Source organism: Plecotus auritus (assembly GCF_963455305.1).
Source record: "Plecotus auritus genome assembly, chromosome: 4".
NCBI classification, from domain to species: Eukaryota; Metazoa; Chordata; class Mammalia; order Chiroptera; family Vespertilionidae; genus Plecotus; species Plecotus auritus.
Window position 1 is genome coordinate 92328124 of NC_137775.1, and position 16245 is coordinate 92344368.

A 16245-nucleotide genomic window follows, 5' to 3' on the forward strand; every position below is an offset into this window, starting at 1 on the left:
GCTCCGTGAGGCTGTGGAAAGGGGGTGCGGGCAGGGTGGGGAGAGGAAGGGAGAGGCCAAGGATCATCAGGAAGCAGCCCCTGCCCCTGCCGGCCTTGCTGTTAGACCCCTCCAGCTCTAATGACATAGGTTGGACAAATGCTCTTTGTCCTCCAAAGGTGGAGGGTCGAGGGGTCCAGGGACAAGGTGGGGGAAGGGGATGGCTCAGAGGAGCTCCCGGGCAAGCCCGGGCACCCTGGTCCAGAGGGGTGGGGGGGATTCCAGGGGAAGTTGGGGGGAGACTCACGCAGTCTCCTGGTAGGGGGAGTGGCCAGGGAGTTGGATTTACTCCCCACTGACTCTCTTACTCTGTGGTCCCCTGGAGCATGAAATTACAAGATTTACAGGGAAAAATGACATGGGCTTGCAATCTCATTCCTGTGAGCCAGCCCTGTGACAGGCCCTTCACTCCCCCTCTGGCCCCCTCGCATTTCTTCCCCAGGGCCTCCCATTTAGACCAGATCGAAGAGCCAGGTAAGACCTAGGCCTGGCCAAGGCGGTCCCTCCTGACTTCTCACTCTTCCTTCCCGTTTACGGAGCGCCTGCTGTGTGCCAGGGACCATGCTAGACACTGGAGAGACACAGCACATGGCCCAGCCCAGGGCTCCCAGCTGGGTGCTGTGACGACAGCTGCCTGTCAGAGACTGAAGTGGAGGTGGCCACGGGACCAGAGCCCAGAGAAGGCCTCTCTCTGCCTGGGGAAGCCAGGGTCCTGGAGGGTGTTCCGAGCACAATGACCTGCACTCTGCAGAGTGAAACAACCCTGCGAGTCGGGGGACCTAGCCATTCTCAGGGGCAGAACGTCGAGTTGTGTTGGGGGCAGTAGTAGCAGAGACCCTCAGGTCATCAGGGCCAGAACTCCTCCAGACACTTCACTCATTCATTCTTTCCTTCCTTCACTCGTGTTCACGGCCGCCCTGTGATAGGAGGTGGCGAGGCGATGGTGACCTACACAGGTCATGTGTGTAATTTGCCCTGACCCAGTTTAGGGTGTTTGGATACCACCTAAACATCACCTGCAGGCACCCAGGCAGGCGTGGGGGGGTAATGGGCAGACCCTGGGCATGGGTCCAAGCTGCCCTCCCTGGGTGGCCTGGGCATGTCACCGCCGGCTCAGGGCACCGCACTGCTGCTCCACTCCTGCCACTGTCCTCAGCACACGCCCAGACCTCCACCAGATGCCCTCCTCCAGAGAGCCACCTGGGGGATCAGTAGGATTGAGATTCTGTAGAACCCCACCTGAGTCACACTCACCCTGATACACAGGCGTCGGCGTCCACACTGGCTGCTGGCACTGGGGTCTGATTCGTCACTGGCCTGCCCACCTCCCAGGGATGTGGGAAATGAAGCCCCTCCCCCCGCAACAGATCCAGCCCTACTTTCTCTACCTTATTTTTTTAAAATCCTCACTCCAGGATGTTTTTCCACTGATTTTAGAGAGAGTGGAAAGGAGAGGGAAAGACAGAGAGAAACATCGATGAAACACATCAATTGGTTGCTTCCCGCACGTTCCCTGACCAGGGCCAGGGCTGGGCCGGGGAGGAGCCTGCAACCAAGGTACGTGCCCTTGACTGTAACCAAACCTGGGACCCTTCGGTCTGCAGGCCCACACTCTATCCACAGGGTCAAACTGGCTAGGGCCAGCCCCCACTTTCTCTGATGATGCCAACCAGGTTGCAGCCTCCTTGAAGCACAGGTGTCAACTGTATCTGAGCCCCAGCCTCCAGCACACGGCAGAAACGCTGGTGAGAGTCACTTCAGTCCAGGCTGATGTGGGAGGCAGGCACAGGCGGACACGGAGCTTAGGAGCTGGCATTTGGACAGTGCCTGGTGGTTTTCAAAGCCCTTCTGCGAACATTTAGCTGAAGCTTCACAACCTTGAGCTGGGCAGGGCAGGTGTCACTATCTCCCCTGCAGACAAGGAAACTAAAACCCAAGGTCCCACCACCAGGAAGCAGAGCCCAAACACCTCTGCCTGCCCAGCCCCCACCCAGAGGGGGCCTGGGATCTCATGCAGTCAGGTGAGGCCCGAGAATCTGCCTCCCCTCCCCCAGCCGTCTAGTGTTTCAGCGGTCTGCGTGTGACGGGGAGGAGAAGCTGGTTGAGGTGGCGAGGAAAGACCAAGAAAGGAATCTCTAGGAGAAAGGGGGGCTCAGTTTCCATTTCCCTGGGGCCATGGATACCCAAACATGGCCTTGGGCAGGAAAAGGCATTTAGAATGCCACACCAGGGAGAAGCCATCATGGAAAATCTGGGGAAAAGGAGGAAGAGGGGGCTCAGGGCAGAAACTGGGAGCCATGGCTCTGGCAAGGTAGTTCAGTTGGTTAGAGCATTATCCCCATATGTCAAGGTTATGGGTTCAATTCCTGGTCAGGGCACATACAAGCATCAACCAATGAATGCATAAATAAGTGGAACAACAAATTTATGTTTCTCTCTCTCTAAGTCAATAAATAAAAAAGAAAAAGAACAAACTGGGAGGGGAGAAACCAAGATGGTGGCATAGGTAAACACCTAAACTGCTGCCTCGCACAACAATTTCAAAACTACAACTAAAAGACAAAACGGACATTATCCAGAACCACAGGAAGGCTGGCTGAGTGGAAATTCTACAACTAGAAGGAAAAAGAAAAGCACACTGAGACTCACAGGAGCTGCGGAAGGCAGAGGTACGGAGGCGCGCACACGGAGGGGGCTGGCAACTGAGTATGCGGCTGGCTTTCTCAATCGGGAGGGAAACAAAAGCTCGCAACTGCTCTGAACTCCAGTTCTGGGCGAGACTCTGGGGACCCAGACTCACACGGGGAGAAACTGGACTGTCTGGCAGTGGGCGGAACTCGAGGGCAGCTTTCTCTTAAAGGTGCTTGCAGCGATTACCGGGACACTGAGAACCAGGGGCCTCTTAGGGCAGGGCTGACGGGAAGGCATCGCTGTTTGCTCTGCCCTGAGATCCCGTCTCACGAAGCCATTGCTGGTTGCTCCACCCTGAGACTCAGCCCCATCCAAGCTGAGTGTAGAGGCTTTTGCGTATGAATGGCCTGGTCCTTTGAATTTTAAACTTACCTAACAAACTGCAGCTGAGCCAGTGAGACCCAGAACATCCAAAAGAAGGCCCAAGGCTCCACAGCAGCTTGCATTGCTTCACAGCTAGGCCTCATCTGGGCACCTCCAAAACCCAAACAAAGAAGAGGAATCTGCAGATCTCTCCATAGCTCCTGTTGGGTGGCCTCAGGCAGAGGCTAAATTAGCACCTCATTGGAGATCCAAGAGCCAGTGTACCCAGGGGACAGAGTGGGATCATCCAGATTACAACTCCTCAGATCCATAAGGGACACACTCAGGGGGCAGACTCAGTGAGCGCCAAAGCCCCACTGAAGCAAGTCTTGTCTCATAAGGGTGTCTCCAGCACGGAAGTTCTCCCAGCATAGACACAGCTGATCCTCACAGCCAACTGGCCTGGAGGTCAATTCCCCCCAGTGATACCAACAACAATCAAGGCTTAATAAGACTGTGCACACAGCCCACAAAGGGGTGCACACAAGAGTGTCCACCTAAGGTAACTGGGGAGGTTGAGCCACTGGGTCCTATAGGACGCCTAGCACACAAAGCCCCTCTATCAACTCAGGGAAGCAGCCAAAATGAGGAGACAAAGAAACAGGTCACAAATGAAAGAAATGGAGGAAAGCAAACGACTGGATATAGAGTTTAAAACCATGGTTATAAGGTTTTTCAAGAATTTTCTAGAAAAGGCCGATAAATTTAGCGAGACCCTCAAGGATATGAAAAAGGACCAACTAGAAATTAAACATACACTGACTGAAATAAAAAATAATATACAGAGATCCAACAGCAGACTAGAGGACCGCAATAATCAAGTCAAAGATGTGAAATACAAAGAAGCAAAAAACACTCAACCGAAAAAGCAAAAAGAAAAAAGAATCCAAAAAATTTGAAGTTAGTGTAAGGAGTCTTTGGGACAACTTCAAGCGTACCAACATCTGAAATTATGGGGGTGCCAAAAGAAGAGAGAGAGCAAGATACTGAAAACCTATTTGAAGAAATAATGACAGAAAACTCCCCCCACCTGGTGAAAGAAATAGACTTATAAGTCCAGGAAGCGCAGAGAACCCCAAACAAAAGGAATCCAAAGAGGACCACACCAAGACACATCATAATTAAAATGCCAAAAGCAAAAGACAAAGAGAGAATATTAAAAGCAGCAAGAGAAAAACAGTTACCTACAGGGGAGCACCTATACGACTGTCAGCTGATTTCTCAACAGAAACTATGCAGGCCAGACGGGAGTGGCAAGAAATATTCAAAGTGATGAATAGCAAGAACCTACAACCAAGATTACTCTACCCAGCAAAGCTATCATTCAGAATTGAAGGGCAGATAAAGAGCTTCACAGATAAGAAAAAGCTAAGGGAGTTCATCACTGCCAAACTTGTATTATATGAAATGCTGAAAGGTATTCTTTAAGAGGAAGAAGAAGAAAAAGGCAAAGATAAAAATTATGAACAACAAATACATATCTATCAACAAGTGAATCTAAAAATCAAGTGAATAAAAAAATCTGATGAACAGAATAAACTGGTGAATATAATAGAATCAGGGGCATAGAAAGGGAGTGGACTGATGATTCTCAGGGGCAAAGGGGTGTGGGGGGTGCGGGAAGAGACTGGACAAAAATTGTACACCTATGGATGAGGACAGTGGGGAGGGGGTAAGGGCAAAGGGTGGGGTGGGAACTGGGTGGAGGGGAGCTATCGGCGGGGGGGGGGGGGGGGAGAGGAACAATTGTAATAATCTGAACAATAAAGATTTATTAAAAATAAATAAAAATTAAAAAAAATAAAATAAAAAAGAAACTGGGAGCCATTTGGCTTCTTAAACCTCATTTTTCTCCTCCCTCCACCCGCTGGACTAAAAACCAAATGCCCAGTTCTGTGGTTTGGGGAGTAAGGTATAGTGTTCCCCTAGGGAGGCAGGATGGTTTATCGGGTGCATGGACCCTGGTCAGAGATCTGCATCCAGATCCTGGCTCCACCATATACTGAGTGACTTTGGGTAAGTCATTTGTCCTCTCTGAGCCCCCATTCTTGCTCTGCAACATAGGGATAACCCTGTACTTAGCTCACAGGGTTGCTGTGAAGAGTATATGAGACAATATACATGGAGTACTTAGCACAGTGCCTGGCACCCAGCGGGTCCTGAATGGACATTAACTATTGTCACTTAATTTATCTTTTGCCTTCCCAGGCAGCTCCTGGTCATTTGTCCTCTGCCACCCAGAAGGACTAGCTAACCAAACCCTCTTCCAGCCTACGCCACCCCCATTTCCCCTCAAGCTAAGAACTCCGTCTCGCTAATGAAGCTGAACTCTCCTCCCCCCATCACCCATTCAGAAGTCATTAGCAGGATCTCCACAATTAGGAACAAATGGCTTATAACGGATGGCATCCAGGGAGGGCGGTTGGGATGGAAGGGAATGAAGCTAGAGCTTTGAGGGCCACAGGGAGCTGCTATGAAAAGAAAAACAAGTCTTGAGACAGGAGGGTCTGTCATCTCCAGTAGGAGACCACCCCCTCATTTCTGCCTCTGAGAATTCGGGGGCGGGAGGGGGGGGGATGGGGGGATGGGAGGGAGGCAGCTCTCTGCGGAAGCCAGGTGCAGGGCTGTTCTTGAGGCTGAAGGATTCCGGCTCTGTGCTTCTGTGCTGGGTCCCAGTCCCACTACGCGTGTGTTTAGGAGGGTGGGATGCGCTGGTGCTCACGGAGACAAGCTTGAAGGGCTGAGCTCTGAGAATGGAGAGGCAGAAGCACAAACCGCAGCCTGGAGAGCTGGAAGCGTTGGAGGGAATCCGGGCCAGTGTTGCCCAAACTGCTGGTCATGATTGATTGGTGGGTCATTATATCAATTTAGTGGGTCCAAAAATGAGGAAAAAATACACACACACATATACTTTTTAAAAATTAGAGTTACTGGGTGAGCATAAACATTGTTTCGTGACAATGTGTGTGCTGGGCGTCCGAGTAAAATGTAGCTCTCACTGTAGATCACAAGCAAAAAGGTTTACGAAGCGCTGATCTAGCTCTCGTTACAGACAAGGAAATGGATAGCCAGGGCAGTGACAGGCCCAGAGTCACACAGTGGCAGAAACAGACCCTGGATCCCCCGGGTCCGACATGGGGCTCTGCAGCCAGGAGCTGGCCAGACAGGATGGAGGACCCCCTAACAAATTCTGGTTTAATTTGGATTGTGGTGAGGGGTAGCCAAAATAAACAAATCCCAAACACTTCTTTTGTCTATACCCAGCTAACTTTGGCAAAATTGGGATCTAAATTATCTTGATAATTTCAACTGGGGTCTGGCTAGATTTAGGGGAGGGGCATCGGGAAGGTGTTTAGGGTACTGGCCCATCCCAAACCTGTCCCCCCAGGGCCACAGTATAACATTCTATTCACTTATCAGTCATTCAGCAAATATTTATGAAGCCCCATAGGGCACTGGTCTGACACTGTGGGCTCATGGTGTTTGCTTTAACGGGGCTCCATTCTCATGGGGTGAGACAGACACTAACACGGAAAAGCGAGCCATGAGGTGGTGGTGAGCGTTGCAGAGGCGGCTGGCTACTTGGGTTGTGTGGCCAGGGAAGGCCTCTCTGAGGAGCCATTTAGAATGAGGAGGCAACTCTCCCAGGAGAGCATGCATGGTGCAGGAAGGAGCTGGTGCAAGGCCTGAGGTGGAATGAGCTTGGAGGTGCCTCATGCATGGTCAGTGTGGCTGAGCCAAACGGCCTGAGAGAGAGTCCCAGAGATGAGCAGGGGCCAGATCACACAGGGACAACGGTGTGTGTTTTTTTTAATCCTCACCCAAAGACATGCCTACAGAGAGGAAGGAAGGGAAGAAGAGAGAGAAAGAAACATCGGCTGCCCTCCACAAGTGCCCCGACTGACTGGGGATCAAACCCGAAACCCAGGTATGTGCCCTGACCAGGAATAGAACTGGCGACCTTTCGGTGCACAGGACGACGCTCGACTGAGCTACTCTGGCCGGGCAGGGACAATGGTTTTTTATTTAATTCTACACGCGAGGAAAAATTGCTGGAGGATTCTAAGCAAGTGAATATAAGAAATTACGGAAGTGATAGAATTTCCTAACCTGCAGCTAGTAAACAGTCGGTGCCTAATAAGTACTTGTTGATTTGAATTAAACAAAAAAACACCTCTCCATTCACTCATTGAAATGCAACTCCTCCAAGGAACAGAGAGTGGAGGGAACCAGAGTAGAGGAAAGGGGTGCAGGGAGAAAGGTCAGAGGTCAGCAGTCCCAACCAGGAAGGGTACTGACCATGGGGAGATCCAGGTCCTCCACCAGCTAGGCTTTGTCCTCCAGCAAAGAGACATAAAAATGAAACAGCACAGAGGAGGGGGGCAAAGAGAGTGGGGGAGTGCAGACCATAAAACCCCCGAAGTGATTCTACACCTTTTTCCCTTGGAAAAAAAAAAAAAGCTTTTTGGAAAAGGCTGTAAATTTTTTTTACACCAACCTCGTAAAAATGACATTGGCGCATTCTCAAATTAGAACCATTAAAATGAAAACCAGCAACGCACAGATACCGACAGGCCCACGTGGGTGGGAGCGGCGAGGCCTGGTGCAGCCTGCTTTCAGGGCCCCTTCCCCGCCAGGCCTTGGGAACGCCTCCTCGGGCAGGGCCGTGCCTCTGCCACCAGCAGATGAGAACAGACCATGGACCCAAAGCACTGAAAGGGGAAGGGCGCTCCTCCAAGAGGCCCCTTTTCCCTCTCCCTGCCCTGCGCCCCCAGTGGGGGCCTTAGCACCCAGGGCGACCCATGCGGCTCCTCTGGGCCCAGACCAGCTGGTGTGGGTGCTGGAAGAGGCAGGGCCTGAGTGTGGGCAGTGGTGGCAGGGAGCCCTGTACCCCCAGAGGGTGGTTCTGTCTGTGGAGTCCTCAGGAAGCGGGGTGTAAGGAAGTCTGGGTTCAGACCTACCATGAGCCGGGCTACTGCCCCCACACTAGCCACTTCTGCAGGGGTAGGGTTTGGGGTGGGGCTGTGGGGGCACGCCATTCCCTTCTCAGAATAGAGGTGCTTCCCTAGGAGAAAATTAGCTACCCACTGAGAGGTGCTTTGAGTGCGGTCCTCCCCAGGTCAACCTTCACCCTCAGAAGGGGAAACATTCCACCCCCCCTTCCACGGCCCCAAACTCCTGACCAGTAAGGATAAAAACGTTGGCATCAAAGGGAAAGGGAGGAGAGAAAAGTCATACTGGAAGGGAGGCTGGTAGAGTGGGTTGACTCTTTTCTGGTCCCAAAAGAGCAGGGGCCTGGAGCCCTTTCCCAGCCTTGGGCCCTCTCTTCTACCCGCCCCCTTACTGGAGCTCCCTCCCCTAGGGGGACCTCCCTTTTCCTTGGACTGGGGGGCAGACAGGAAACAGTGGTCTTTGGCTGAGTAACCCAGGATGGGTACAAGAAGCGGAGGCGGTTTACAGCTCTCTCCCCTGCTGGTCCTCGAAGCCCAGCCCCTCACTCACCTGCCCCCTATTCCGGGGCAGGGCAGGGAGGAGCACTTTCTAAGCATGACCCTGTAGCTGCTGAGAGGGGACTTCACTGACATGAAGTTTCTAATCTCCCCTCTGGGGAGTCTGGGCCCCAACACTCCCTCCAGCACTTCCTGGGGAAGGGACTTGTTCTACAGAAAGGAAAGGAGGTGTAGGACCACATACGAAAGAGCAGAATCTGGCATGAGGGTGGGAGTCCCACAAACTGAAAAAGTGGGCCCCAAACCTAAAAGTAAAGACAACTGTAGACAGTGTGTGTGAGGTGGGGAGTGCTAATTCACCTCTGAGGCCTCCCCTTTCCGCCCCACCCCCCTAAGTAGCTTGGGCAGAGGAGAGCCAGATGGAGAAGGAAAACAGAAATCTCTTCCATTCTTCGTTTTCCCCCTGCCCAATTCCCTGACACCCCCCATTTCTTTGGAGGGGGGTGAGTTAAAAGCCCTTTAAAGTGCAGCTCCCCCCTCCAACCCTTTTGAATCTCCCCACAGGATGTGTGCAGGGTGGGATTTGGCCCCGGTTGCCACAGCAACTGCAGTGGGAGTTCCCAGACGCTAAGCAATCCTCCTGTGACCCTCGCTGACCTGTCACCCCCACAACCTGAGGACAATAGGAGTGCGGCTCTGGAGGCCCAGGACGCCTTTCAGTGCAGTGGCCAACAGCTCCGCCGGCCCCCACTGGGCCTGCTCAGCCCTCCTGCCCCAAGTCCTGCTTGCCTGGGCCAGAGTGCCCAGCCTGGCCCCCAAGACCTCCCCAGGCCCTCCACCTCCCAAAAGCTGGCACACATTTTCCCAGCTCTTACTAAGCCCCTAACAGAGGTATCTGTGCAGTCCCCATATGAACATTTATTAACACTTTTCATGCAGGTGAATCAGATTAGGATAAAATGCAAGGGCAACCTGAAAGAAAAAAGCCATGCAAGGGGAACCACAGGGTGGAGGGGGTGGGGGGTTGATGAGGAAGGACTCTGCCTAGGTGAAGGAAGAGGACTGATGGGCAGCTGGCCCATCTGCTGGGTCCAGAGTATTCTTTAACAGTAGCTGGGGAATCACCAACTCCAGCGGCCAGCAGGGTCACCCGTGCAAACTCAGGTGCAATGCATGTCTGCTGAAGGAATGCATGCACCAGGCCCACCACACTCCCCACGCCCTTTTCTCACAAGAGTGAGGAGATTGGAGACTAAGGGCAGAGTGAACGTGGCATGGCTCTGTCACTCACCAATAAGGGTTTTGGGAGGGGGGCAGGGGAGAGGGAAGCTGGGGCCTTGACTGCTGCAATGGGGCAGCCAGCCAGGGACCCTCTCTCCATGCGAGGGGCCCTCTCTCCATCCGAGGGGCCTGGCAGCCAAGCTATGTCACCCCCCTCCACCCCCAGCCTCTGTTTAAACAAGCTCCGGCCTGCTGTTGCATGGAAACAGGCGCCTGCTCTTATTCCAAAGTGACGTGGCTGCCCTCTTCAGCACTGTTTGTTTCAGCCTAAAGTCCTGTCACCAGTCTGACTTCTGACTCGCCCTGTTTATCTCTCTCTCTCTCCTCTGTCAACTCATTATTCCCAAAGGCCAAGCTTGCATTTCCAGGGTTTGTTTACCTAGAGCGGAGGGACAGGGACCAACAGACAGAAGGACAGAGGGAGAGGGGACAGACCAGTGCAATGCTCACAGACCCCACCCCCCTCCCCAACCTCCTTCTTCTGAAGTGGCTACTTAGGGCCAGTGGACAGTGTTGCTTCTGTTTGTTTGTTTTAAGAGACCTTTTAGGTTGAGAATGGAGTGCTCTCAATCATGCATCAATAGACATTTATTTAGCACCTACTATGTTGCAGGCCTTGCTCCCTCCATTTCCTACAGGGGACTGTGTGAGTGGCAGGAGCAAAAAGGAGACTGTGCTGAACCCTGAACTAGGAACTGGGAGACCCCTCTTGCTGCCCTCTCACCTGTGATACGGGAATAATAATATCCACCCCCGCCGCCCGCCAGATGACTAAATGACACAACCCATGTGAGAGACACAGGTATTTGTTTGTCCTTGAAGGACTTCCTGGTTGGGACTGAGAGGGAGGAGGCGCCCACTGGGCCAGGCTCTCTTTCCTATGGTTGGTTTAGCCCACAAATCGGAACATTTGTTGTTGGGGGGCCAGAAAGTGTTACCCCTGAAACTTCCCCCACACCTCACTCATATATTGGGGGGTGGGAGCAGGGCCTACAGACGGATCTTATTTAATTGCACATTTTGGATTTTTAATTTTGCAGGACTCTTTTCATAGTTTGGAGCCAACAAAACCTTTTTAAATCTCAAATATTTTCCTTGGCCCCAGGCACTACGCCCATAGAGCCCAAATGGATAAAACAGCCCTCCGCCTGCCTCCAAATCTCCACCCCAGTTTATTTGTGAAACAGATATAGGATTTTCCAGGACTTTGGGATATTCCCCAAAACAAACAGGAATAACGGGAACATGGAACACAGAGGGTAAAACATGCGTGTGCGGAGCGGAGAAACCTGATCAGCACACACAGGGCGTCCCCACCCCACGCATCTCCCCCGCCACCCAGTTTCTGTGTTCACGCTTCACTTTGAACACGTTTTAAAAGACATTCCCAGTTTCAGTGTTTCTCCTGCCCACGCCTCACCCCCCATTCTGCACAGAAGTGCGGCAGGGGGCGGGGGGCTGGCCATACAAAATGGGTGGCCTTGGAGCCTCCTGGTGGGGTGTGTTCTGCCATTATTTTGGTAGAGGGCAGGATTTTGCCCTTTGACCTCTGTCCCCAGTAGACAACACAGGCACTGAGTCTCTCCCCAGAGATCCTGCTTAGGAAGGCTTGGGAGATGCCAGGAAACTCCCAAGGCCCATCTCCCGGGGAATGGAGACCGGCCCTTCCATTCCAGCCCCCACTGCTTGTAAGAGGAAGTGATTTTTAAAGCCCTTAGTTCTGTTCCCATCCACGCAGCTCCTGGGGACAGGGGTTTCACACCTAAACTGCCTCTGATCCTAACCACCGAAGGAAGCCAAGGCTCGGGGAGACCCAGGATTTGGCAAAGGTCACACGAAGGGGCAGGCTCGGACTTAACCAGGGTTTGTTCCATTCCTGTGTCAGTGCTGGCTGACCAGCTCAGTGCAGGGTGCCCAGCTTCTGACCATGCTGCTCCAGGCAGACCTCCGGCTCCCAGGCATGTGGTGGGAGGGTAGGATTTTGCCCTTTGACCTCTCCCACTCCCTAGGGGCTGTGGAGTGGGAGGAGGAGCCCCGGGGTGAACCTGGGAGACAGCATGAGGGCAATGTACACACATCCCTGCAGGCAGGCACCTAAGGCCATAAGGCAGGGTGGGATCCCGGTGGGGAGGGGCAGGCAGGACCTGAATTTTCCTTATTCCCAGCAGAGCCCCTAAGGGCCAGTGCCACCAGCAGTGATTCGAGAAGCAGGGAGTCCAATAAGAGGAGACTCTGCAGCCAGGCTGGCTGGGCCGGTTCTCCTGAACTTGTCAAGCAGATTCTCCCTGTTTCCAGGGTGGGGCTAGGACCTGGGCCCCTGTTCTGTCATCACCCAACCAGGTTCCCCACCCTAGGGCCTCTCTATCCACAGAAGGCTGGTCTTGAACTCCTGAACTCTGCAGTTCAGAGCGGGAATGATGGAGGGCAAGAGGGAAAGTGGATACAGACAGGGGTGCCCAGTCTGAGCCCTAAAAATGGAGGCGTGCCTTTGACTCTGGCTCTTGGCCTTTTCCCAGCTGCTTTGGCCTCTGGTCTCTGGAAGTTTGATCTCTTCACAGCTTGAGTCAGGGGCCCAAGCAGACATGGTGGTGGTGGTGGTGGGGGGCTTATTTTACAATACAAATAAAGTGGAGATACCCCTATGTGCCCAGCCCCCTTTCCCCAGTGGACACACTTCTAAAGGGAGGGTCTTCTCCCCAACCCTGTTAGCTTAGCCAGTGTGCAAGAGAGCCCAGGTGCCCGTCCACCCAGGATGTACCCCTCGGGCCTGCTTCCCTAGTTTGTCTGTCCCCGTGGGCATTTCTGAGACTGTCCGAAGCGCCATGATCTCAGGACCCCGAGTCCCACTTCTCTCTCTAGAAAGATCAGCTCTCCCTTGGTTAAGGTGGCCACTAGAACGGAGGGCAAAGAGGGAGTCCCTGGGAGCTGGACCTTCCCAAGATTGTTAAAGGGAAGCTGCCTGGCCCGGAGCAGTGGCACCAGTGGCCAGGATGGAGTGGGAAGAGGCCTGGCGTGCCCCCTCCCTGTCCCCGTGGCCGAGGAGAGGCGCCAGCTCCTACCTGTTGCTGCTGGAAGTGCAGCAGGTCCGCAGGGCTCATCTCGCCGTTGCTGTCAGCGCCCGCAGCTGCATCCCTGCCCGCACCGCCTCCAGCAGCGCCCGCAGCCCCGGCACCGCCATCAGCCTGCCCGGAGAGGCTGCCCACGCCGTTCTGACCAGAGGGAGCTGACCTGATTGTCTCCGAGGCAGATTCCACCATCATGTCGCTCTAGCAGGACCTGGAGGGGGAGAAGAGATAGGGGGAGGGGCTGAATGGGCAGGGCAGGTGCAGGTTCTACCCTGGGTTCAACCATGTCCCTCAACACCCCCACCTTACACCCCACCCCAGGCCTGGGGCATCTCCTCCTCAACCTTCTGGGGGCTGCTCCTGGGACCCCTTTTGGGGTGCAACCTCTCCCAATGTCACCCTTCCCCTAGTCTTGGATAAGGGGCAGCTCCAGACTGCAGCTGCCCCCTCTCCGAACTTTTCCTCAACTTGACTTCCAGAAGACCACTACATGGCAGGGGGAGATGCTGCCCGCCCCCATACCTAGTCTGGCCTCTCCCTCCAGGCCAGGGCATGGGGGGATGGGAGGGGAGGGGCGAGGGTTCTGCAAGAACTTAAAAGCAGATGAGCTATTCACTGGGACTCACTATACTCCTTCCTCCTTTGGCACAAACACCTGTAATGGCCATTGTGCTTGTAGATAGGGAGTTCCCCAGAGCAGGGAGGCAGGGAGTTCCCCAGGGCAGGGCCCTCCCTAGTCTTTTCCTGAGGGCACTGAGGTTCTAATCAAGATTTGCTCCACAGCAAAAAGGCTGCCATTTGCCCAGCACCTACTGGGAACCAGACTCAGCTTGGAGCTGTGCAGTGGAGGCAGCCGTGGTCCACTTCTCCGCCTTCCCTTCTAAGGCTGGCAGGCGAGGGTCTGGCCAAAAGTAGACACTCAATAACGTTGTCTCCACAGGCACCGTGGTTCCTAATCACAAGACTGAGAGTGTTTATCATCCTGACCCGACAGATGGGAAAGCAGAGGGTCCAGAGTTTGGGGATTTACAGAGGCAAAGGGTCAAGGCCTGAATTCCATACCCTCTTTTTCCCACTCCAATTGCCTCCCAGAAAGAGAGAGGGTCAAGGGCAGTGAGGAGGAGGAGGAGGCCTGGACTTCCTTCTACACCTTGTGGAGGTCCCACTACCTCAGGGGCTTGTACCCACACTGTGATGGGGGAACCTGAACATGCAGAGCTGTTCTCAAAGTCTGGGATGTATCCAACTACCCCCCAAAGTCGCTTGAGAGGCACATGGATTTTAGTGAAACAGGAGATGGCTGGTATCCACCACTGATCTTCAACATGTCCTTTTTTATTATTGATTTCAGAGAGGAAAGGAGAGAAACATCAATGATGAGAGAGAATCACTGATAGGCTGCTTCCTGCAGGCCCCCTACTGGGGTTGGAGCCCATAACCCCGGGCATGTGCCCTTGACCGGAATCGAACCTGGGACCCTTCGGTCCCCAGGCCAATGCTCTATCCACTGAGCCAAACCGGCTAGGGCTTCAACACATCTTTTTTAAAAAAAGATGTTTTTATTGATTTTAGAGAGAGAGGAAGGGAGAAGGAGAGAGAAAGGAAGGAAAAAGGAGAAAGAGAGAAACATCAGTGTGAGAGAGGAGCACTGATCAACTGCCTCCTGCATGAACCCTGATCGGGGGACTGAACCCACAATGTGGGCATGTGCCCTGACCAGAAATTGAACTGGTGATCTTACGGTGCACAGGACAACACTCAACCAACTGAGCCACACCAACCAGGGCTTCCACACATGTCTTAAACTCCCTAAAACTCTGTTTCCTAGAGTCCTGGAAGGAGTAAATAAAACAGCACATACAAACCACCCAGCAGAGTAAGCTCCAATCAAACCCTTCTTCGCCTGCCCTATTTGTAAGGGTGAAGATCCTGAGGCTCAGAGAGGTCACAGACTTGGCCCAGGTCACACAGAGGTCAAGGGGCAGAAGCCACAGGAGCAGCAAGTGGGGTCTGTGAAAGTCAGCAGTGTTCTTCCCTCCCTTCTTGATTCTCTTTTGGCCTAAGCAGACCCCACAACCAAGAGGCCTTGCAGGTAGCAAATTAGAGAAACTACTGGAAAAGATTGGATTATTTCCCTAATTCCTCCTCAAAATGGCAGCTCCCAGGAGCATCTGTCTCTTGCCCCCAAATTCTCTTCTTGCGCCCCTCACTCTACTGGGCCACGTGCTCTGTTTTATCCCTGCTGGAAGCAAAACCAATTGAAGTGAGGGTTCTGGGGGGCAGGACAGAGAGCTGCTAAGGGTCCATGGGGAGCCCACCAGTTTATATGTGCCACATCACTGCTCTTAAGGCCCCACTTCCTCCGTGACTCTAGGTGTCTCCGTGTGGCTTCCTATGGGAACCTGTGCTGCTGGAGTGTCCTGTGTCTGTGCATTTCTCTGTGTGTTTCCAAGGAACATTTCTTTTGTGTATTCCCCCACCCCAGCTGCTGTTCCCACTCTTGGGGCCAGAGGAGCTGGGCCAGGGGCGAGGGAGAGGGCGAGGTTGGGGGCGATGGTTCGGAAGAGATTGAGCACTCGGTCTCAGGCCTTAATGGCCGTGTCAGCCAGAGGGCCAGTGGCTGCCAAATGATGGATGGGGTGGGCGCCATCCTCCACCCGCCAGAGCACAGGGCTCCAGCCCCCCCTTCCCCCAACCACCCACCCTGATCCCTCCCAGCAGCCTACAGAGCACCTTCCCCCACTCGGGCCTGGGCCCCAGCTACAGGAGGGGGTAGGGAGAGAGCAGGGGCATACTCTAGTCTCCCTCTCCCCCAACACTGGCCCTACTGGGGGTGGAGAGCAGCTGCCTGCCCTGATTCCAAGCTTAGCTTCTCTGAGATCTGAGAACTCCTGGGCCCCAGGGGACAAAGACCAGAGCCTCAGGGGTGTGTGTGCACAGGAGAAAGGAAAGAGAATCCAGCAGTTACTTTCCTGGGGTAAGAATGAGTGCCCCCCTTTTAATACACACACACACCATAAAGTTGTAGACCAGACAGCAAGTTTGGAGAAAGGGAGAAAAAGTAAAGAGGATACAAACAGAGGTGTCCCTTTCTTTTCTCTTTTTTTTTTTAATGGGCGGGGGGGGGGGGGGGGCAGCGGGGAGCATAGCGACACCCAGTGAACAACATAATTGCTGCAATGTGGCGTGTAATAATAGCTATTCAAGGGCCAATCATTCATATTAAACAGGGTGAAGCAAGCCTCTCATTTGCATGCTTGAGATTATATGCATTTGAAAAGTCATTTCCGCAGGGTATATGAATGGCATTAATTCCCACGAGGCACGCTCTGCCCCCTCCTGGGAACGTCACCTCT

General features: G+C 53.5%; 1 protein-coding gene across 4 annotated transcripts in view; it reads right to left on the minus strand.

Moving 5' to 3' along the window:
- Window positions 1–16245, minus strand: part of FOXP4 (forkhead box P4) — a 54118-nt gene that overhangs the window by 22790 nt on the left and 15083 nt on the right. For all 4 annotated transcript variants that reach the window (XM_080663829.1, XM_080663827.1, XM_080663826.1 and 1 more), the window contains exon 2: window positions 12884–13100. In XM_080663829.1, the coding sequence (XP_080519955.1) occupies window positions 12884–13084 (201 nt within the window). In that variant the 5' untranslated portion in view covers window positions 13085–13100. The remainder of the gene's footprint in view (window positions 1–12883; window positions 13101–16245) is intronic.